Source organism: Bactrocera oleae, chromosome 4, assembly GCF_042242935.1.
Source record: "Bactrocera oleae isolate idBacOlea1 chromosome 4, idBacOlea1, whole genome shotgun sequence".
Classification (NCBI taxonomy): domain Eukaryota; kingdom Metazoa; phylum Arthropoda; class Insecta; order Diptera; family Tephritidae; genus Bactrocera; species Bactrocera oleae.
The window spans coordinates 57371615-57397335 of record NC_091538.1 but is presented as its reverse complement, the minus strand read 5'-3'; the positions used below and the strand labels follow the sequence as shown (position 1 = coordinate 57397335).

General features: G+C 32.2%; 1 protein-coding gene across 1 annotated transcript in view; it reads left to right on the top strand.

Annotated features, from left to right (window-relative positions):
- Dh31-R (Diuretic hormone 31 Receptor) overlaps positions 1–25721 on the top strand; it is a 258581-nt gene that overhangs the window by 193412 nt on the left and 39448 nt on the right. Inside the window, 2 exon segments of the mRNA XM_070108096.1 lie at positions 17010–18021; positions 24087–24200. Coding sequence (XP_069964197.1) covers positions 17655–18021; positions 24087–24200 — 481 coding nt within the window. The 5' untranslated portion in view covers positions 17010–17654.

Sequence of the window (25721 nt, the reverse complement as noted above, 5' to 3'; positions counted from 1 at the left end):
TTTGCCAGAATTTTAAGAATTTCTAACCTCCCCTCTACCGGCCAACGTCATGTGTAGGCACTCGTGTCATTAAAAGCAAATGCTTATATGATGCCACGTGGCACATGGGGAGCTGTAAAAAGCCGAAAAAATATCAAACCCAAATCAGAAAAAGCTGAAGATTTTTTGCACGGCCATTTGTGATTTTCAGTCTGGAGATGCTATAAGTTGCGGAAAATATGACTTTTTACTCTCACTGTCAGCGCTAAGCGCTAACCAGTTTCGTGCTGCGGTTAGATTTCATCGCGCCATGTCCTCAGCAGTTTTAAGTATGTTGAGGGCCTCATGCAGGCTTTCGACACATCAGTGTTGTGAGCATTATGACATGTTGAGCACAAAATGACGTGCTGCCTATTCACTGTTTCTGTTTCTCGCTTGCTGTTGATTTGATTTCTGATAGAATGACACGCAGATAAGTTGAACATGACAGTGGTCGAGTTTGTGGCACAAATGTGTTCGAGCTATTCAAGGTTTCTCTATTGACAATTTTACTAACGAAAAAGCGCTGTTGGCAGTCTATATCTACTGCAGGTGTCAATACACCGAACATTAGACATTTCTGATACGAGTTTCTGATTAAATCGTCTTTACTTGGGAAGGTTAAGATGGGCTACATTTCCTAACAAGTCTGTTGTTTTTTGAACCAATCCTTTTATATACAGGTTGTTTCTTTTATAAACAGCAATTATTTTTGGAAAGTGACCGACACACCGATTACAGCGATACTTGAACTTTGGTAGACCTCGATTTCGGCGATTTTTTTTCAGCAATCATTTTTTGAGGTTTCAGTACAGGAGAAAGTCCCTGGAATACAGATCGTGAGAATATGATAGATAATTAAGCAATTCGAAACCAAATTCATGCAATTTTGTTATCATTCTTACGAGTAGAATCGTTTCATTGCGAACTCGCATAGCACCTATTTAGCACAGAGCTTTCACACATGTATATATGTTAAAAATATGACTTTGTTATCTTTAATGTGTCAGCTATCTCAATTCACCTCCTTTTATGGTTATCCAAAGTTATTTGTGATTTTTTTTTCCGACCATTACAACCTTTTTGGGACATCCTTAACAACCGCTTTTATATGTAACACATTCTTTTTATAGGTTAGGTCTAACTTCAAAACATATTGCCTCAATTTCGTTGACTCTCTCCCATAAAAGTGATGCATATTCACATAAGCGTAATCATACACATATTTAATCTCATAAAAGAGCAATTTATTTTGAGATTATTCAATTTATTTATTCTTGTTTCCATTTTATGCCTTAGAAAGCAGCGCGTTTTACCTGAATAATAGGTTTACTTCTTTATACAATATAATATTTTTAGTACTCGCATGGTTGCAGTGTGCGCACTGAAGCAGTCATGATTATATTCCATTAAGGTAACCGTAGCCAAGTAAATAAAAGTGTATCCATTTAATGATCAAAATAGCAGACATTGCGAATATTGAATTGGCAAAACAAATTGAATTCGTTTAGAGTGCGACACACAGAAGCGGAAAGTAAAGCAGAAAAATGAAGTAAAATAAGTGCAATGGAATAAATCAAAGTGAAGTGTGCAGTAAAGTGTAAATAATGCGTAATTTATTAGCTACAAAATCAGCAAACAACGGCTTTATTATTTTATAAGCATAGAAATACATTTGTTACTGAAATACGGTACTTTAATTTCTGAATAAAGTTAATAAAAATTATAAAATGCCAGCTTTTCAAGGACTTCTTAGTAATGTCAACTAGAAAAAGTTTTTGGCAGTCGAGCTTGTGGAATACCACAATCTTAGTAGGTAGGTCTGGAGGTTAACTTTCTATCTATATGCTTCTAAACTTCATCTAAATGAGTTTCTAAGACGCTTATAAGCTTCGTTGAGATTAGTTAAATTGTATATCTCGTGTATTGATTGATTTTTTAATTAGATGAATTTTGTTGTATATTTTTTATATAATTTTTCTAAAAAAGAGATTTTTGATTCTCGGTAAAATATATATCGGTAAATTCGTGGAATGTTTTGGTTTTAAGATAAGATACGATTAATTTTATCACAAACTATTTTGACTTTGTTTTAAATACTATATGATTTTTCTATCTTATCTATCTCTTTTTTTTATATAAATATATTACATACTTCTGAATGTAAAAAACTTCATGGCAAACTTAATATACCCTTTTCTTGGTACGAAAATAGAATTTTTGAAATTCACAAGTGGATACAAGTATAACTCTCTATACATAAATAATACATTTTTGTATGTTTCAAACATACCTCGCTATCTCTCCCTCTCTTCTTCGGTCGCTTTCTTTTTATAAAATTTTACGAAAAAAAAAATTGAAGAGATAATTCTTGGTACGACAAAAAACTCTTAAGGGATAAGAAAAACTTGCAAAAGTGAGTAAATATCAAATCAATTATGACTTATAGGTATGAGCCTACCTATTTACTACGTCTCAAAAAAAGCAGTTTTGCAAAATCATTTTAAAAAAGTTTAAATTTTAATGGCGCTTGCAAATCTTACACATTTAATGACTTGTTAAACCCCAATAAAATACAATACATTTATATATTTGATATAACACTGGGTAAGCTTAAAATAACCTTAGAAATTCGTAAAATGTAGGCACGAATCGAAATTGAAAATGAAATCAAATATGTCAAAATGTGAAGCATAAAATTAGGCGTGAGCGCAGATAAAAGAAACGATTGAAAGCGTAAGTGTTTTTTCACGAACATAAGGAAAGAAATTCAATATAAAAATATAAAGGGCCGCTTGAGGCATATTACTTTTCAATAATATGAATATGTCCATTGCAATTGTAGCACAATATGCGTCAATCACTCATTTCAACACATATCTTATAGCATACGAGATTTATGTGTATACCTAAATACTTTTCTATAGGAATACTTGTGTGAAAAAGAGCTTTTTGCATGTTTTCGCCATGGTGGAGGCTTCTTGCTTCTTATATCTTTCACATTGGGTTTAAAGTACTCAGCGCTGCTGTCAAATGGTGACTGACAAGTTGCAGATTGGCAGTGCAATAAAAAACAGACTAATTTACATAAGTATGTATGTATGAGCATAAAACTTTGTATATGTTGTAGACTAGAGAAGTTGAAAATAATGTGAGCACATGCAGGACTTGGCACAGATAAAAAGAGTACATGTAATTATGTATGAAGAGTATATAATATACTATATACTTGTATGTACATAATATATCTAAACACGCATTTGCTTTTGCACAGCTACTATTGATAACTAATTTGCATACATTGAGTAATATGGGTATTAAGGCTACATATGGATACACATATATAATGTATATTGGGGTGTGCTTTAGATACTGAGACCATTATTTAATATAAATCATAATCTTTGTTAAACTCTAAGATAAGGTTTAAGTTAAAGTTTTAGTTTAAGTTTAATTTTATGTTCAAGCTTAATTATAAGCATAAGTATAAAAGTACAAGCTTAATTATAAGTATAAGTATAAGTACAAGTATAAGTAAAATTAAATGTACAACTACAAGTATAAGTATAAGTATAAGTATAAGTACAAATATAAATATAAATATAAATATAAATATAAATATAAATATAAATATAAATATAAATATAAATATAAATATAAATATAAATATAAATATAAATATAAATATAAATATAAATATAAATATAAATATAAATATAAATATAAATAGAAATATAAATATAAATATAAATATATATAAATATAAATATAAATATAAATATAAATATAAATATAAATCTAAATATATATATAAATATAAATATAAGTATAAATATAAATATAAATATAAATATAAATATAAATATAAATATAAATATAAATATAAATATAAATATAAATATAAATATAAATATAAATATAAGTATAAATATAAATATAAATATAAGTATAAATATAAATATAAATATAAGTATAAATATAAATATAAATATAAATATAAATATAAATATAAGTATAAATATAAATATAAATATAAATATATATATAAATATAAATATAAGTATAAATATAAATATAAATATAAATATAAATATAAATATAAATATAAATATAAATATAAATATAAATATAAATATAAATATAAATATAAATATAAGTATAAGTACAAGTATAAGTAGAAGTTTAAATTACATCTAATTTTATTTACAAGTTTATGTTTAATTTCTAAGTACCACCCTAAGTATACATATATACATATCTCCCCATCAGCATATCAGCTTGCCATATTTATGCAAATTTTCACAAATTTCTTCTGACACTAAACAAACAAGCAAATTTATTTACACATACTCACACATATAGCACATCGACAGCGACACATTTTATGTGAATAATCAAAATTGATGCAACGTGCCAATATCCTTGTGCTGAGCGTCTGAGCTTAAATTTCATAACATAACACTTAAAAGTACCGTAATAAATACGACCTTTCGATTCAGACTTACTTTCGTTACTCTAACAAGGTCTGCACACATGAATAACGAAATTTGTGACCGTTTATCAGTAACCAAAAGAAATTCAAAGTTGCTGTAAAACCTCTGTAATATAAGAAGTTTCGTTTGGCGATATAATTTTAGACATTTTAAGCCTTTTACTACATTTCAAATGAGATCGGAACTGTTTTCACTGAATACCTCATTTCGTTACTGGACCTGAAATAATTTAATTTATTGTGTTTCATTTTAAAAAGGTCTTAAATCGCCTGACATAGTAAAACCGGATTTCAAATAAGACCTACTCATATAAAAGTATATATCAATATAAACCTACTCATATAAAAGTTCTTTCTGCAAGCTGTAAACAAGCTTGCATATGTTAAGTTACTGTATGTGGTAGTACAAGAATTTATAGGTAAATAAGGAGCAAACTTTTCTACTATTTTACGTGCAATATATATATTTATTGTTCATTTATGCATGTATAACTGTTCCGTACAAAGTTTAGTATCAAAATACGAATACATGTAAGCGTAAATGTACATGTGTGCGTTGAAAATTGGTCTGGCAACTTTTTTCATAAACGTCAAGGAGCAAGTAAACTGTGTCAACATACATTTACACTTTGTCGTATCTTACACCTTTATTTGTTTTCGGCCAAGTAAAAATATATACTTTCTTTAATTCTACAATAATGCTTATTACGAAATGTACTTGTTTATTTGTTATATTAAGTTTGCCACGATGTTTTTAATACCCAAAAGGAAACATCGGAGACCCTATAAAATATATACATAAATGATCAGTATGATGTCCATCTCTCTGTCTTTATATACGCGAACTCGCTCCACTGTTTTTGAGATATCGATCTGAAATTTTACAAACGTCTCTTTCTCCATAAGACTGCTCATTGGTCGGAACCGCCGATATCGGACCACTATAGCATATAGCTGCCATACAAACTGTACAAAATGCTTTTATGGAAAACTTTTTAATTTGGCGAGATATCTTTGGCATGGGTTATAATCTAAGGCAATGGTGCAATCTCCGAAAACATTGTTTAGATTAGATAACTACAAGTATAGCATACGAGTATAACTGCCATACAAACTGAACGATCAGAATCAAGTGCTTGTAAGGCATTTTTTATTTTTGTAAAGAATATTGCTTGGGTTCAACCGAAGTTAACGCTTTATCTTGTTTTGTATGTTTTTGCGTTCCAATTGTGTTGACTTTGACTGAGAAATCACCCCTCTGTATATACTCTTACTACCGCATCTTACTACCGCAAGACCTTACTGACGGTTTCCACTCTTTCCTCTCAAATGCGTTTGCATTCTTAGTTCCTTGAATGGCTAACGGATAGTTAGTTGAAGTTATAACCTAAAACTGGCCAATTGGTATTGACGAGACTGATAAGTATCGAACTTAGCACCTGCACGGCCGGTGGCATAAATCGCTTACAACGAAACATCGATTTGTCCACGAATATATGTGGAGGTGTGAACTTCATTTGTTAATTCTGCTTCCAAGTTTTTATAAAGCAATAGCTTGAGTTTTTTTTATGTTTGGCATTAGAAATAAAGAATATTTATCGACGTTGTTCAAGAGTAAAAGCGTTAGTTTCTATTACTGATAAATTAGTGTTAGTGTTTGTTATAGAGTTTACCAGAAGTGGCGAACTCTTCGCAAATATCGGTAATATGTTTATTACTATGGAGCTGAGATTTGACATCTAACTAGTATCTCTTTATTATTTTAGGAAAAGACGTCCACGCAAGAAATTCTCAACTTTGAATTTATTTATACCGAACAGCTCTCAGGTCTACTTGCTATAAACCATAACATTTTTAGTCCATGTAATACTTGATGAATAATTTGAATATAAAGGCTAAGTTAGGTTAAGTTAGGCTACATTAAAATATGGTTTTCGTCTCATCGCTTTAATGGAAATCATATTTGGACAGCTAAAGATAAGTCCTTTGAGGTTTTAATAAGTTGGATCCAAGCACTGATATATCGACAAATTTGCAAATAGTGTCGATTCTAAATAGTTCGTCGGAATGGCAATTAACGAAACACTTAGGGAAATATTTCGTGCAACCCCGTTATTAGGTCAACACATTCAAAAACAAATTCAAAATCTGACCTGAATCACTCTTTCAAATCATGAATATAAAAGTGTCTATCCTTACAGTTATCTTACAATAGGTACCTGAGAAAAAATAGGTGAATTGGTACCCACTATGTGACAAATAATATTATATTTAAACCGAGGACCAAAACCCAAGCTTAGTAGTTGTAATTAAGTGACTTCAAGACGATAGCTCTAAAAGCTTAAGAACTTAGTATCTATATCTTCTATTCACATATACTATGGTATATTTAAGCGGACATCTCAATCTGTTGAATACCTACTGTATTGTAATGGTACTACAAATGGTAAATAAATTGAGTAATTTACTTTAGTTTTCTGAGTAAAAATCTGGAGTCAAAATACTGTCAGAACGTAATGTCTGTAGAATGTAAAATAATTCTAAAATACAAAAAAAGGGTATTTGCACATTTATATATAAATATGTAATAATTAATGTGTAGCTTAATGATCTCCAAACCTATTACCGAACACTGTTTCTCCATAAATAATGTCAGAAGATAATTTATGCATAAGTATTTATAAGTATAAAGCATAAGGCTATTTTGATAGTTTTCACACTTTTGCTGTTTCATATTTATGCCCGGAAATATTTATCCGCCACCTGCATACAAACATATGTACATATTGTAAATATATATTAATATTCGCATAAGAATGCTGAAGTCCCTTACGCCATTCATATGTTACCATACTGAAGTCTTTCAGCACCTAATAAAAATCAAATAATACAGTTTTGTTGAATAAATAAATAATAAATTTTGTTAAGATATTAATAACATATTTAGTTGTTTCTTTTTTGAATTCTATAAAAGTTTGAATTATTAAAAATTATATTGTGGTATTGTGCAAATATTTTGTTGCCAGCTATTTTTGTTTATATTCCTAAATTATTTCACATAACTTTTAACTGCTGCAAAAAAGATTTGATTGATGTTTAAAGGGAAATTTGTTGAAAAGTTTCATCTAAAACCCCTACTGATACTTGATTGCGCGTATGCAAAATAAAATTGATCAATTAATTATATGCAAACATTAAATAGTACTCAAAATCGTATTTATATGTTTTTGTGTGAATATCCTATACGTGCTAAATCATTATAGTTTTTATATAGGTATATAACTCGCCAGTGCAGAAGCCTTTGAAAATAGCAAAAAGTTAAAAAAACAAAATTATAGTAAGTTGAAATCATTGGACAAGAAAGATCATATAACTAAAATTAAAGTAAAAACAAGTAAGGAAGGACTAAGTTCGGATGTAACCGAACATTTTATACTCTCACAAAGTCCAATGGTATACTCGTTTAAGATTTCTTTGTGGATTGACTGATATTTTCGGTAGAAGGCCAACTATAGGCACTGGGGTCCACAACATTAGTACTTAGGGGCTTGAACAGTTTTGGTTCGATTTAGACAATTTTTGGTCACAAGGTGGAATACTTTAAACGTATTATTCACGCAAAGTTTTACCCCGATTTAATCATTGTTGCTTGATATGCATAGTGGCTTGAACTAATAAAAAGATCTACAACTTTTATATTAATACCGTTTAAATATACTCGTATCTTCAAAATGTTTGTGAAAAATACTGTTTTTGGTACGAAATATATTTGCTTATTCAACATAATCTCCCTTAACTTCAATACACTTATTGCAATTATCCTCCAATCATTTTATGCCATCCCTATCCGGAAGCTCAGCAAAATACCCGTCTACAGCTGTAAGAGCTTCTTCATTCGACGTTAAACGCTTTTCACGAAGGAATTGTTTCAGGCTTCTGAAGACGTAGTAGTCGCTGGGAGCCATATTTGATGAATACGGAGGATGCTCAAGTCATTGTACTTTAATTCGTTGAATTTTGTCATTGTTAAAACATCTTTGTGAGCAGGTGCATTGTCATGATGAAAACTGATTTTTTGTGCTGCAAACCAGGTCTTTTCTCATGAATTTTTTCATCCAGCTGATCCAAAAGGCTTCAATAATATTCAGAGTTGAGTGTTTTTCTTTTCTGCAGATAATCACTCAACAAAATTTTGCATCCCCAAAAACCGATGCCATAACCTTCTTTGCTGGTCGTTGTGAGTTCACCTGCTTTGGAGTGGAACAGCCAGCTTCAGTCCACTGTAAACATTCTTGCTTCAATTTAGGATCATGATGGTAGACTCAAGTCTTATCCATAGTTATAAAACGATGCAAGAAATCGGTTTTATTCTGCTTTTAAGTTACAAATTATGCTGAGAATTTGTTTTCGATTCAGTTTTTGTTAAATTGTTCACGTGTGCGGCAATAACTTTCCAAACAGCTTTTTCATATGTAATTCTCCATGTAAAAATATTGTAGCTCAATGATTTCGGGTGTGGTTGCGTTTTTGATCGTCCTTCGGGTGGATCTTCTTCAAGCCTAGTAAGCCATAATTTTCCTTGGCTTTTAAACCTTTCAAATTAAAGAATCTAATCACTGTACGATATTACATTTTTTTGATATTAAAAAAATACTCTGACACGTCAACTTCAAATGGCTTGTAAACAAAGTATTAATTAACAAAATGACTTGTTACTTTGCATGTGTTCTCACGACAGATGTACCAACTTGAGAAAAAAAAAGTTCGAGCTACTAGTGTTATTTCTTGGTGAGCACTACTCACTTTTCAACCAACCTGTACTTTTAGGAAATTTCTTTTCTCTCTTACTTTGTTCTACGAATGCAATTATATCATATATTACTAAAGATTTAATATTCCTATTACTATATCAAATAATTTTGTTTGTTCGAATTCTAACTTTATTAGCTTACTTCTGAAAAATTCCATTACCTTTATTAACTATTTTAATTAGTTGACTGCAGCAATTATGTGCAATTTAATTTATTCAAGCTTATTTAGGATATACATATGATGTTCATGCAAGCAATTATATAAATTTTATTTAGAAATTATCCAAAAATATTTTTTCTCATTAAGTTCATTAATTAATTTGTGGGACAAAATAACTTGGCATATATATGTGCATAGGTATGAATAGTAGTCGGAAATTGTTTTAAAATTACACTAATTTATGCGTATTTAACTCTCCATTCATTGCATCACACACACATACACAAATACTCAGACTCACCCACCCGCCTTCAAATAATTAATTTACGCACTAATTAAAGCTTGCAATTTTAATGCAATAAATACTATAGCTGTTGTGTTTTTTTTTTGTGCGCTGCACATTTTTCACAATAACAATAAATTGGTTTTATATTCCCCAAACAATTATGATGCACACCGAGCGTTGATGAACTCGATAGCTATCAATGTAATAAAGTGAGATTTAATTGCTTCCGCTTAGTGATTTTCAATACAGGATAAATTGCGGCTCAGCGGAGTCTATTTATATGTTTTATATTTTTGTGAATGACGGCAAAAACAGTTGGCAATCGAAATGTTTTATTTGAGTAGTAAAAATAAAATTAAATATGCAGGTAAATGAATGAAAAAGTGTGAATATAAAAAACAATTAAGTTTAAAGTGGCGAAAAATGAGCAACATAAATGTTTATTTTGTAAATAAAAACATGCGGGCGCTTCCATATATGCAAACAATGCATTTATTTGGTCAGTGTGCCAGTCCTTATATGCAACTTCATTCATTCATTCACTTGCCAAACAACAACAATTGGTTACGTGTACTGCTGCACGTAGTCAAAGCATTGTAACAAAGCGTGGCATTAAGTGCCACATAAACTGATTATTATTAATAGAAATGCAAAGCGCAACGGAATTACAAGAACAACTCAGTGCAATAAAGAATCAAAATAGAGATTATAAGTTGGAGGCTTAACTATTTATGCAAGAGTATGCAGGTAATTTCTAAAACTACATATATATGTAATATAATATATATATATATAAATACTATGTAATAATAATGTAAATACATACATAATATATATATATATATTTAAATATCTACTTATTTATATGAGTACTTACGTGATATCCTACAAGAAACTACTGATGGGTTCACTTTATGTCAATACTGACGGTGAATTTACCCGGCAATTGACCGTCACTGTTATTGCTAAATATTTATATTGCCTGCTATAGCTTTACATATGTAAGAATGAAATAGCTGCATTCTTTAGTACTGTCACCACTGACAGCCAAATGAACAGTAAAATGACTGTCAATATTTACGATTCCATCCAAAAGCAAGTTTTGTATACGTCAAAAAGAGACAGCATAAATTTCCATAGAAGTTTCGAAAAGTTGTGAAATACCTATGTAGCTGTTATTCCGAGCGATAAACCAAAAGTGTTGAGTGCTCCTGTGCAATAACTCTTATTGTGTTAAAAAAAATAAATAAATAACGAAAGAGTTTGCAAATATAATATACGTAAGTTATTATTAAGTTGAAATAAAATTATGTTTTTAGTTAATTTTAATTCTTATTTAGGCATTTTTAAATTCCGAAATATTCATGAACATCCAGAAGCACGTACAGCAGAGCTTTTGAAAATTTGAATGAAAATTTCTTTTCATTATTCATTATTTAATTATATTTTTGTTGCACTCCTTTTTTATATTTATGTATTCGTATATTATTATAACTAATTTTAATTAAAAGTTTTGAATTTATTAAAGAAATAAAAATTGTAGTATATACTGCGCAAAACAATTTTTCACTTGTGATAGCTTTTCAGTCATAACTGAAAATTTTCAGCTTTGATGGATTTATGATCAGCAATGACTTAGAAAAAGACAAGAGAGTGAGCAGTATAGATACATAGTGAATCAATTCCGAATACACATGCGCTAAAGACAGATGCAAACTCCCACACATGTGTTCGTTTACATCAGTTTTTGCACAAAGCTCTTAAGAAAATGTTAGAAACTTTGTTCTGCGCGCTGACAAAATTTTTTCAGCTGTGACTGTCATACCACCGGTCCGATGACTGTCACTGTTCGTGTAGGGTATGAATTTATGCGTGTATGCATTTGTAAATATGAGCACGTGCATCTCTATGCCTAAATTAGCTACGCGTCAATTATCGCCCAGGTGTCAATGTGTGGCATGCAACTCAGGCATAGAGCGGCTTATTTGAAACTGTGTTAATTGAAAATACTTCACACAAATTTCAGCAAACCAGTTTTGAAAATTATATAAGCAAACGAAAAAAATTTAAAACAACCTACTTATTTATTATTGACGGAATTAATTGTTTGCAGTTAGTGGATAGAGAAATAAATGCATAAAAATTTAGTGATGTGCATACCATTGAGTAATTATCTTTGCGAAAAAATGTTTATTTTTTAATTATTTGCAAGAATGCCTGTCTGTATGTTCGTCGTGTGCTCAAGAGGACCATGAAAGTGAAAGCTTTGGTGTAAATAGTAAAGCTTGTGAACAAATTATTACTGAGGGGGTAATAAGTTTCCCTAATTAATACAATTGAGCTTCTCAGAAAATGTAAAAGCTTCAGAAAGCGGGTGTATTTTCATCTGCGCTGGAAAAAGCATTGTACGAGAAATACTTATTGGGAAACAATTTCTCTGAGGTTATGTATATTCAATAGTGTTCAGCTGTATAGCAAAAAATTACCACAATAAAACAAAATAAATAAACTGACCTAAAATCGTAAAAATTAATTTCATTATTCGCCAAGCAATTTGAACCAGTTATAGTGTTTTGAATCTAATATATTTACACTGACAAAAATAGTTACAAAGCGCAAGTCTTATAAAAATGTGAAGTTTCGAAAAAAGTTCACTGCATATTCTCAAAGTATATTTTATTTATTTCTTCGAAATTTAACAAAGATCTGAGCACTAGTGCCAAAGTTAAAGTTGTCAACAGCGCGCTTCTCCCAAGTGCCCCTAAGTACGTGTCACAACTTTAAACGCGATTATCTCAAAACGGTGTTTTTCAAAAAATGTGTTTCCATTGCGGTATGCAAGATTTTTTAAGGACCATGTGACCTATCGATCTAATTTATTTTTTTTTTTTGCAGGCTACTTAAAAACTGATAAATATGCATATGTATTTAATCCCATAACAATATTTTCATAATCTTTGAAAAGCCTTAAACGGTACTTCAGCTAACTCATTGAGTAACATCAGCCGAGTTTAAAACCGGTTTTGTTCAACAGTCGCACTAACTCGTTCATGTAATAGCTGTCTTCGATTCGCCAAGCACTGGAGAGTGCAAATCTAACTAACTATACCAGATATCTAAACAAGCGGACGACACTTGCAATGCAGCCTTGTGCAATTGTGTTGCTATGTTTTCTTTGGCTTTTCTTTTTATAATTAAGTTAAAGTCTTATTTTTTTTAAATAAAAGAAATAATATTTATATTTTCATTTTTAAAACTATCTTTTAACCCTACACAATAGTAAAACTGATCTAAAATAAGTGAAATAAATTAGGTAGCATTGAAAATACAATAGTTATGCCACATATTTTGATAAGGTAAAGTAGAATCAGACTACGCTGGTGCAATCTTACAATAGATCCTAGTTTCTTGGTATGCTGATAGCAGCGACATCTTTCGCCACCAATTTCTTTCTCTAGCTTTTATATAAAATAGACACAAGCACTAAATACATAAAATATCTTCCGCTGTCAAATAAATACCATTAATTAGTACATTTTCGTCTTTATAACAATGCCTTGAAATTCCAAAATGGAAGCCATAGTTAGCCTCAAATAATTGAGATACAATGTCTTTCAAGGGTCTACGGGTCGTTCAGCACAAAACCAACCTATTTCGCTTCTTTTTCTAGACTGGAAAAGGCTGCGCTATTTTTAAGGTCTATGTTGAATATAATCTTCGTATCCTAATAGTATTGTACTTTTAGAGTAGACAGTGCTACTGCAGCTCAGTTTAGCGGTGCGTGTCAAGTATTTCAGCATTATATAATATCAAAGAAGTCGCACGAGCGAAAATCATCCTGTTTAAAACCTCGTCTAGCATAGAACGGCTCGGAGAGGTCCTTTTCGATTTTGAAAAGGCTGATGATCCTTATGCAAAGCCGTATGAGTTTCGCAGGTTTAGATATGGCGTCGAATAGCCGGCTCCTGTTCAGTGTTGTCGAAAGCGGCTTTAATGGTGAATTTGCTAGCTCTGAAGCCAGATTGATAATGCCCAATCAGTGTGTATACAATTCCATGTTAAGAAGATCCTGCGATATTTAGCGCATACTTCTGGATCTCCATTCTCGTAATAAAGCAGAGTACTCTTACATATCAATAATTGGACATGTATTCATCTAACCAAATCATGCTTAGCAGCAAAACATGCACCTTTCCATTTGCCGCCGGCTTTAAACAGCTCAGCTGGTTCTCCATAAGCCGCTGGGGATTTGTTGTTTTTAAGCCGCCGTAGAATTGTTTTCACCTCTTGTCTGGTAAAAAGTTCCTTATGAATATTCTGATATTGGACATTAAATGGAAAACTTTTAAATTTTCAAATGAAACAGTTTTTAGAAATCGCCTCTAGCTGAACTGTACTAGTATTTCTATTATTTGTTCATCCCAATTTCATGTAATTAAAATTGTTTATTAAACTCAACATATATATTTATTTAATATAGTGTATTTTAATGGATTTCAATATTTACATAATCTTACGTTACATTTCACCAAAGCTTTTCTCTGAAAAAATTTTAAATTACAAAAATATTTAAAAAAGCAATTGCTATCAAGAAAAAAAAACAAAAAAAAAAAAAACACGAAAATATTATTAAATCAATTACAGTTTTTCAGTAAACAATTGAATTTAGAAATTTCGAAAAAATCGTGTGAAAATAGTTTGGCTTTTAAAGAAAATTAATTAATTGCCTGCCACAAATAACTTTCAAAAATATGTATATATATATTCCCAGAGCAATTATTGAAAACAGCACACATACTTGTATATTATATAAAATGTATTTGTAGGAATGTGCCAGTTTAGATGGAAAAATCTAATTAAATAGAGCTTTTGAAAAATAATATCAATTGCCACTGGATATTTGTATATAAAAATGTAGGATTAAATTTATCGCATTCAAACAAAAAATGTGCATGTGAAATATACTATACACAAATATTTAATATATTTATTCATAAATGCCCGAATACATATATGTATATAAGTATATCCATTAGAGGTTTTCATACATTTCCACACATATGTGTGGGTTATACATATGCACTAATTCCATATTGCATGACCTGCGCGCCAGTATTGAATTACTTGTTTGCCTTTCGATCAGTCAACCGATTCGCGTTTAGAATTAGTTTGACCTGAATTGTTTTTTCGAAGGATAAATATGCAGGCACAATCTACATATATACATATATATATTTTTGTATAAATTTTGGCATAACGTTAGCTACGTTAAAGTAATATAACAATAAATGGAAATCATCGAGCCATTGCCGCTCAGCACTTTTATAAATAACGCCTTTTTAAATACCATTTACGACTTTTATCCAATAATCTTTTATCTGCTTAAATACAGTCTTTGCGCGCATTAAAATATTTTGCATACATGAATACAAATGTTATTCTCATGCTCCATTTTAGTCAATAATGATTTTGGATGAGGTTATTTAAATATTGAGGTCATGTTTGATGGTATGTGGCGGCTTTCAGGTTTCAAAAAGAAATGTGGCAAATTATGCTTTGTTTGCTGGGTTTTGTTATTAAATTCGATATATCAAACCAAAAAGAGGTTAAGTATTAAAAAAAAGTTTTCGAATTTTATTTTTGTGCCTTTTTTGTGCAATCGTATTGGACATGGAATGCGCTGCGTTAACTATCATGATTCACTTTTTTTTTTTTTCAAAGCAAACTATTAATTTTCTTGCCAATTTACTGGGAAATATACTCACAATTCTGAGAACAAGTACAAGATATTAAATAAGGTATAGGTTTAGTTTACAATTTCATTCATATTTGAGTCAAAACGAGATATTCTTTAAAACACATAGAAAACCAACTATTTGGAAATATTAAAAATTTAAATAATCAACTTATATTAAAAATTTGAGATAGTTTTGCATAAACATTATCGCGAAGTTTATTTTGTGTCGTAATAATAATAAGAGGCTTTCAAAAAATAATAATAATAATACAGATAACGATCTTTGATTAGGTTGATGATTTCTTTACAATAATAATGGGAACCTCACATTGCTTATTCACCCAAAGGTGTCTATTTCGGCAAATTTGGTTGAACCAGTTAAGTTTCTCAACACTAATGGCTTAACGAGGGAGATTTGGGAACGAAAGCTTTTTATTATAGTTTAAAAATCTAAACTATTTCTATTAGCTATTTTGTACAAATCGGATACTTCGGCTAATATTTTATTGACAATCCTAAAAGTAGACTATGGTTTGTATGAAAGTTACAATGTTCCGATTAGGTACAAAATTGTCGTCAGGTTTTTGACTAAACTTAAAAAAAGTGCTGGACTTATGAATTAAGAGCCACACCTAGTATGTAATTTCAAAAAATCTAATATTTTATTCTTTCATATATCAATATGGTTAATATATCTTCAAAAACAACAAACTAAAATTTTTAATCAATATTAGAAATATTTTTTGAGTTACGGCGTGTTAAAGTGTAGCCGCTTAGTTCAATCAGCTCCATCAGTGTATTTTTAAATGCGGTTTTCTCAAAACTTAATTTTTCAAATTTGCTAGATTGCTTACTCCGCGTTAAATCATTCGCTTACTTTAAAGTTTTTTTTGCATGTTCTATATAGGTATAATATAATTCTACGTACAGTTAGCAATTTTTTAATATTATATGATCAAACATCGATTTATGACAGGCCAAAAACGCCCAAAATATTGGTTAAAATTCAATTTGTTTTTAAAACGCCACCATATTGTTAGTTTTTGATTTCTTTTTCGACCATACGTCACTATACGATATCGTCTCAATCTAGTATCATATTTGCAATATTTTCTAGTCGACAAGTTTTTTAGGTTTCGATTTAGGTTTAGGATTGTTGTCCAAAGCAGTTCTACAATTTTCGAAGAAATTTTTCAGATCGCATTACTACAGCCCAAAGCTGCCATGCAAACTGATTGTTCAAAATTCAGTCCTTCTATGGCATAAAAACTGACCGTTCAATATCAAGATAGCGTTTTTATACCCTTTTATGCTATAAGAAATGTACCTGTGATGGGTCTTCTGGTCTCGGTGCAATCGAATTGAACGATTTCTTTCTTTTATTTATAACGTACATAAAAAATTTAAATATTATTAATCAGCAAATTTTTTATATAAAAAATTAATATACGAATAACTGCCAATATTGATTTTGTAATATTTTCTTTATTATTATTTGCTTACAGTGCACTAAATGGAAACGGCTGATTGTTCATATTCAACATCTAAAAATCCTAAATTCAAAATAAATCTAAGTCTATACAAAATTTAAATAATTGAAAAGGAGGCCAACTCTCTTTGAAATCCAAACCCTCGTGGGAGACTAGAAATGAGTTAATAAACTAAATACACTAGCTGAAAATGGTGCAAGTACACAAATAAATTGATGTGTATAGAGTGAAGATATCAGCGGAAACGGAAACTGAGAGCAACTGGAAGATTGGAAGAGATTTATCTTATAAATAAGTTATGCTAAGAGTACTTATACATATGTATGTATAGAGGCACATAAATCACAAGGCACGTAATACATCCTACGCCTTACACAACAATAAACCGTTAAATGTACATAACCACCCTTTATATACGTATAAAAGGCAAGCAAGTACTCTGAGATAACTCATATATATGTAACTGCGTAGCCACAGCCGCTGCTTCTTTGTCTCTATTTAGTTGAAGCAGTGACCCTAACACTTGCCACACTGACCAACGCTAATGAATCAGCGACAACAACAAAACGAACAACAATTGCAGAATCTGCACCCAAAAACGAACAACTCGTTGTAGCTCAAACAACGAATAACTGAACAAAGGCAAGCGGTGTAAAAACAATGAATGTAATCGCCAAGACCCAACAATTCGCACAGACATTAGTTGTAGTTGGCTTCAGCAGCATCACTGCAGCGGCCACTCATGCGACGGCACACAATCCAAGGACGGATAATTTACTAGCCACAGCCGCAGCAGAAACAACTCGTTCTACTTTAACGCTAGCTGCCAGAATGTTAGCTGGCTTACCAACATCCGCCTCCGACATTGCTGACTCGGCAATAACGGATATGACGGCGGTGGACAGCACGAGCAGCAATGAAAGTGCGGAGGGTGAGGGTGTGGCTGAAGCAGAGCCGGATACGTTGGATGTGTTGCGAGATGAATGTTATAAACGCCTGAATGAAACCGCGACACAGTTTACAGCAGGTGAGTGGGATTGTGGGTGAAACAAGTCGATATGTGTAAGTGTTTGTGTGCAAAGATGTTTTTGTGTGAATCCTTTGTTTAAATGAGTGCGAAAAGTGGTCTTAAATTATATTAGTATAGCGAAAATTAACATGGTACAAAGACCATTATCCTTTAGAATCTAATTTTTAATTATATTAGAAGTTTAGTTAGACTGATGAAGCATAATTGGATTTTAAATAAATAGTGATAATGTATTAAAAGCATGTTTCTTTCATAATTTGGTTAATCCTGTATGTCATTGCATTCATCGTGTTAGTGAGCTACAAAAAATATCCGGAAAAAGTACGCAATTCAGACTATCATGAAGGTAAAAAATAAAGCTTAATTTGAATTTTATTTTGATGTAATAGTTTAGTAATATGTCTCAATCAAAATTACAAGTAATTTGCTTTTTATACCATAATCTGTCATTGGAGAACACCTTCACTACCTCGTATATGTATGTACGACCTAGGCCATGTTCAACCAAATATTGATCGACTTTGTTTCTGTTTAGTGCAACGTATTTGAAGATCCTCGTAGACCGAAGCCTCCAAGTGCTTGACCAAATCTTTTCTTCCAGTAAGTAAGTTTTTCTCGGTCACATATGTACATTATTAATTGTTAGCTGTTTTTTATATTTGATTTTAAGGATTAAGTTTTCAAAATCAAAGAATGAAAAGAATCTTTTTTTTCTTTTAATATTTTACTTGTGCCATTCACACTGTCTAAGATATGCAAAACAAAACTTGGTAGCATTGAAGATAGCGGCTATGGCACTTTAATGAGGTATCTCGTATACTCTAAAACTTTGTTGTTGCTTTTACAAGTAATTTTTTTGACAAGAGAGCAGCGCAGCTATTGATAATCTAGAACTTTTACTTCGAACTTTGCATCATCATACCTCACTGGAGTTTATACTTACAGTTAGTAAAAATTGTATCTTAAAAGACAAGACTAACATACTCAACAGCTTGAAGCTACTATTATTTCGGTATGGGGAAAAAGTGAGCAATTTCACCCATACTTGGCCCCCACCATGCAAAGTCCAACAATCTCATATATTGACATATCTTTCTCACTAATCAGTGCATTCTTTATAAAGCGAACTAGAATAGTTACAATCATAATATTGTGTATATTGCGCTAGGGGAAGGTTTGCACCAAGCTTTTGACTTTTCGGATCCAACTATACTATACTCAACAAAACTTGCCAACTTGTTCAATTTACTTTATAGATTAGGTGTAGTAAACATAAATCCATTATTTTTGAATGGAATTGAATGCTTTAATTATTACTTTTCGTATCCAGCCTTATTCAAATGGTTGCAAACGGTTTATTGTGCAATGTTTTGGTCCTGGACAATTATAATCGGCGATTTCCATTATTTGATCGATTTTTTCGTTAATTGGTCTTCCAGAGTGTGGTGCATCTTTGACATCGATATTACCGAAACGGAATCGACGAAACCGAAATTGCGCATGATTGGCTGTTACTGTATCAGTACCATAAACGCTATTCACATTTTCAGCTGCCTGACTTGCGTTTTCGGCCTTATCGAAGAAAACCTGTAAAAAATTGCCATTTTTTCTTTGCTATTGTCCATCTTTGATGCTCGCTCAAACTAAACTGAATCAACCAATCACAAAACTCAGAAAAGTTTTTTTTAGTACCTCATCTTGTCATCTTTCTAACGCCATCTAACCGCACCCGATCGGACTTATACAACGCGAGATACAGATAAATCCATCTATTGGAAACATAATGGATTTCAGTTTAGTACACCTAATATATATTACAGACCGATATAAGTTATAAGGACGAAACTCTTTATATTACCCGTTAAAGTTAGTTCTGGATAGACCTCATTTTTTTATGATATCTTACATATTGAGAGATAGATCTTGAATAAATTCGGTCAAATATGTTAATATTGGGTATAAGATGTGCGGAGAAATATATGCCAGAAGTGTTATTTTTCTTTTATTTTGGTTCGATATACTTGTTAACGCTTACACCCATGTTCTGTGCACTTGAAAAATTCAACATCTTGCTAATTTGTCAATATTGACAATTTATCATGATTTTTCTATTTTATATGGTAATTGAAAAGCTCTTTTCTTGTCAAGTTCTGTTAAATGCTCTTGACAGTGCTTTTTACAATTAAAACATCTGCTTATCGGTTTGGCAAAGAGGAAAATAATGAAAGGGGTCACAGCCATTAGTTAAAAATTTACAAGATCTGTTCGACACGTGAAATTTCATTGATAAACTGGCCCCACTTGATAACCAAAACACTACCTTCAACCATAAGAGTTCTGGAAATTTAAAAATATGTAGTTATCAAGTGCACAGAATAGGGGAGTTAAGCTATATATTCTAAAGTCGAATTAACTATAAGGCATTAAAGACGGCGTTATATTGGTGGTACCGATACTGTCCGATTTTTATACTCTCGTAACCTGTTGCTACAGAGTATAATAGTTTTGTTCACCTAACGGTTGTTTGTATCACCTAAAAGTAATCGAGTTAGATATAGGGTTATATATATATAAATGATCAGGATGAAGAGACGAGTTGAAATCCGGGTGACTGTCTGTCCGTCCGTCCGTCTGTCCGTCCGTGCAAGCTCTAACTTCAGTAAAAATTGAGATATCTTTATGAAACTTGGTAGACATGTTCCATGGTACCGTGAGACGGTTGGTATTGCAGATGGGCGTAATCGGACCACTGCCACGCCCACAAAACGCCATTAATCAAAAACAAATAACTTGCCATAACTAAGCTCCGCAATAAGATACAAGACTGTTATTTGGTACACAGGATCACATTAGGGAGGGGCATCTGCAGTTAAAATTTTTTTTTTAAAAGTGGGCGTGGTCCCGCCTCTAATAGGTTTAATGTGCATATCTCCTAAACCGCTAATGCTATAATAACAAAATTCACTGGAAGCAAATGTTTTTAGCACTTCTATTGACGGTGTGAAAATAGTTGAAATCGGGTGGCAACTCCGCCCACTCCCCATATAACGGTACTGTTAAAAACTACTAAAAGCGCGATAAATCAAGCACTAAACACGCCAGAGACATTAAATTTTATCTCTGAGATGGTAAAAGATGACTTTATAGGAACCGCGTTCAAAATTAGACAGTGGGCGTGGCACAGCCCACTTTTAGGTGAAAACCCATATCTTGAGATCTGCTTAACCGATTTCAACCAAATTCGGTGCGTAACGTTCTTTTCATGTTTCTATGTCATAGTGCGAAAATGGGTGAAATCGGATTACAACCACGCCTATTTTCCATATGACACCATTTTAAATACCACTTGATTCTTTCACTTTCCACTATGCAAATCAAGCAACAATGATTATATCGGCGTAAAACTTTGCGTGAATAATACGTTTAAAGTATGCCACCTTGTGACCAAAAATTTTCTAAATCGAACCAAAACTGTTCAAGCCCCTAGGTACTGAATATGTGGACCCCAGTACCTATAGTTGACCTTCTACCGAAAATATCAGTCAATCCACAAAGAAATCTCAAACGAGTATACCATTTGACTTTGCGAGAGTATAAAATGTTCGGTTACATCCGAACTTAGCCCTTCCTTACTTGTTATTTATTATTTTTATTTATGCAATAACAACCTACTTAAAATGTAAAAAAAAAAAAAGTATCGTGTTGTTGCCACGGTTCAGACAGACTGACAAACATCCGCCAATCATTTGTTCCGAGATACTGGTAAAATTGGATATACATATAGTATATTATACTGGGCCAATAAAATGTTTGTATTTGAAAAAAAATCACCCGTATGAAAGAAAAAATAAAAAATAAATTTCAAGATCTATCTAAATTGAATTTAGGTGTAACAGGGTAAGTCTACCTCCATACACTAGTCGTTTAAAACTTATTAATCTACCAACACTTTCTAGTCGTAGGGAAATGCTTGGCATAATATTCTTAGTGAAACTTTTGAATGGAACTGTTTGCAGTTTTTTTCTCCTGTCTGAAATTAAATTTAATATCCCGGTTCGCCTTTCGAGGCAGTTTAGACCTTTACTGCTAAAATCCTGTAGATCAAATTTTGAACTAAACGAGCCATTCCGCCGTATATGTCATGATTTTAATTCTCATTCCAGCACATTTGACTTATCTGACTCACTTTTCAAAATTAAAAAGACTTTATTGTTTTCTCTTAATAAATGAAAATGTAACAATTTATTATATTGTAACTTTAGATCTTATCTGTTGAAGTTTTTGTTTCTGTAGCTGAGCATTTTAGATCTCAACATTTAAAACACTCTCTTGCCTTTTCTGACTCGGCTAATTCCGTACGTATGCGGGCTGCGCCCCTCGCGTCGGTTGGGCGGGAGGAGGATTATCGTTGGGTTATTTTTTCATAAATCAATTAAATTATAAAGGGTGATCCGTTTCGAGTTTCCCTACTTTTTTTAAAGAAAAAAGAACAGAGAAAAATCAAATTTAGAGGGGAATGTTTATTATCATTCGAAAGAACATTCTTTGGCATTGTGTGGGAAGTGGCGCCGACTTTTTGCAACCAAATGTTGCCGAGATCACGTGCTTCAATTTCAAACATCAAATAGTCGGTTACCATTGCGCGATAACGATCGCCATTAACGGTTACGTTCTGACCGGCATCATTTTTGAAGAAATATGTACCGATGATTCCACTGGCGAATAAACCACACCAAACCGTTGTTTTTTCTGGATGAAATGGCAGCTCTTGAATCCTTTCAGGTTGCCCTTCGTCCCAAATGTGGCAATTTTGCTTGTTTACATACCCATTGAGTCAGAAATGGGCTTCATTGCTGAACAAAATTTGTCTCAAAAACGTCGGATCTTCTTGGAACTTTTCAAGAATCCATAAAGCGAAGCGATGTCGCTTGCGAAGGTCGCCTGGCTTCAGTTCTTGCACAATCTGTATTTAAAGCGCTTTTAATTTTAGATCTGGACGTAAAATGCGCCAAGTCGTTCCATACGTCAGTCCAAGTTACTGCGAACGGCGCCGAATTGACTCTCCACGGTCTTCGTGTACACTCTCAGCTACGGCCACTATATTTACTTCACTGCGTGCTGGACGTGATCTATTCGGTCAACTATTATCCAATAATAAATGCTGGGTCTCAAGATGGGTGACAGTGTTGCGAATAGTACGCTCCGTAGGCTGATTATGTTGACCATAAGTTGAGTGAAGCGCGCGAAACACAGTTTTTACAGAACGTGAATTTTCGTGATAAAGTTGAACAACTTGTAAACGTTGTTCAAGCGTTAGTCTTTCCATTATAAAGTGCCAAACAATACTGAACATAAATAACATGACAGCTTGACTCAACTCAAGCGTGGTCTGTCCAAAAACGGCTATTGAAAAAAGTACCACTACTTGGTTTATGCGTTATCGATATTAAACTAAATTTTAAAATTTGGAAAAAATTTATATTCTTAAATTAATCAAAATTAAATTTTACTAAGTCTACTAATTTAAAGAAAGCAGCTTAGGCAATATTTGCAATATCTGCAACATCATGAAAGAGATTAAAATGAAAATGAAAATGAGAACATAAACAAATGCCTGAATTAGCATTTTCACAAAAACCTTTAGGCCTGAAGTAAGCCAAATTTATTATGAATTTGCATTTTGCAAAACAAACAGGATTTTCTAACGAGCAAAATTTTTGCACCTCAAAAAAAGGACAGGTATAATAAGCAACCAAAAATATGAAACAAAGTTTTGGCTTTTTTCATCACATGTCAAAACAAACGCCAACACGCACACACACACGCTGTTATACCTTGACAAAGTGACATACTTCGGCTAATTTTTTGGTAAATGCGTTGAACTTTCGCACTAACTTTTGTAAAAAATAAAATAAACCACAATTTGCTGTGACAAAACACAGACGCAACTGTTTACACACATGCACACACTAAACTACATATTTATATATTTACAATTTATAAAAATTTTACCTTTCATTTATATTTAAATATATTTTCTCTGCTATTTTACTTGCACCCAGGTGAATCTTACTGCGCCGGCACATTTGACGGTTGGCTCTGTTGGCCGGATACAGCCGCCGGCACATCCGCCTACGAACGCTGCCCGGAATTCATAACTGGCTTCGATCCGACAAGTAAGTTTTAAACATCAAAGAAATATTAACACTGAGTAAAAAACATTGTTGTAATATATATTGCACATATGTAACTGTGTGGGTGTTTTGTATGCCACTTTGCGTCATAAGGAAATTGCACAAATGAAGGAGGAAAAAGGAAACTGCCAGCTGGCAGCTTAACCTTAACCGATTGCACGCTTAAAACGGGTCATATAAAACTGTCAACAGCAATTTGTACGAGCTCTACTATACACACATATGTACATACATTTAATATATACCTGCTCATATATGTTTGCATACTCTAGGGCGTATTTTGTGCGCCCACTGCCACTTGCGCTCGCATGATCGTTTGATATTCTACTTTATCTCCTTTTTTGTGCCCTTTGTGCGTTTGCTTTTATACGCTGAGACGCACATTAAATTGAAATGAAAACTCAACCGCCAAGAGCAGGCAGTCATGTGGAAGGAAAACATAAACAGCTAACCAATACCCAAAGGATCAAACAACAACTGCATGAAAACATGTTCATTCTTTTTCATTTTATAAGTAATAGCAAAAGAAAGAATGTAAAATTGCACAAAACGAAAATGCTAATACTAAAATGCTGCAATAGGCAGGCTTAGCATCCTGCGGAAACCAATAGCTAACCGTTTGCTACCTAAAGCAGCACCAACAAATCCGCAGTGACAGAAAGACCCTCCTTTGCAATAGCGTGTAATTGTTTGAAGTAAATTCAGATTTAACTATTGAGTAGGGGATTTTGACTGCTGCTTAAACTAAGCAATGTACATTTGCATATTCCCTCATACTTATCAAACGTATACTCAACTGCACTGAGTGAGTTACTTTAGTACTGAGGGTATACTTTAGCTAAATACATACTGGAATTCAATCCGTTTTGTTTAAATATAAATTGGTTTTGCTATTTACTATGTTTCGTCAAATTAGAACTCACATCTCAAGCCGATTTATTGCTTTTCCATTTGTATCTGTGACATGTCAAGTTGATTAATTCGATTTTGAATTGATATGCCGCATTTCGGCTGACGTTAATCCACCGAAGCCGATGTAATTAAATTGATTTATTGTTGCTGATTGACAAAAGTATTAATACATGGCATTTAGATTGCTGTTTCGTTGCTTTAAAGGTAATGAAATGTCAACTTCAGCTTTTTCTGATATTCTTCCGTTAAAAAATCAATTAAATTTGGTGTTGTAATTTCTAAAAGTATAATAACATACAAAATTTGCAATCTCTTTCCGAATACTCATGTTGCTCTCATTTATAGTCTGAGATTTTATCATTTGTATTAAAAGCAAGCCATATACAATCAACTGGTTTGCCAAACCCCATTTGTACTTCGCCAAAATTGCCATATACTAACCAATATTGAGAATGAAAAGAAAATTATGCAGTTTAAACAGCTGGACTAAAGATATCGAATCGTTTTAAAGCAATCCACATTTATGTTATTGAAATTCGATTTTATTTTTCTTTGTACTTACTAATATTAAGGGTGATAAACATTTTTGTA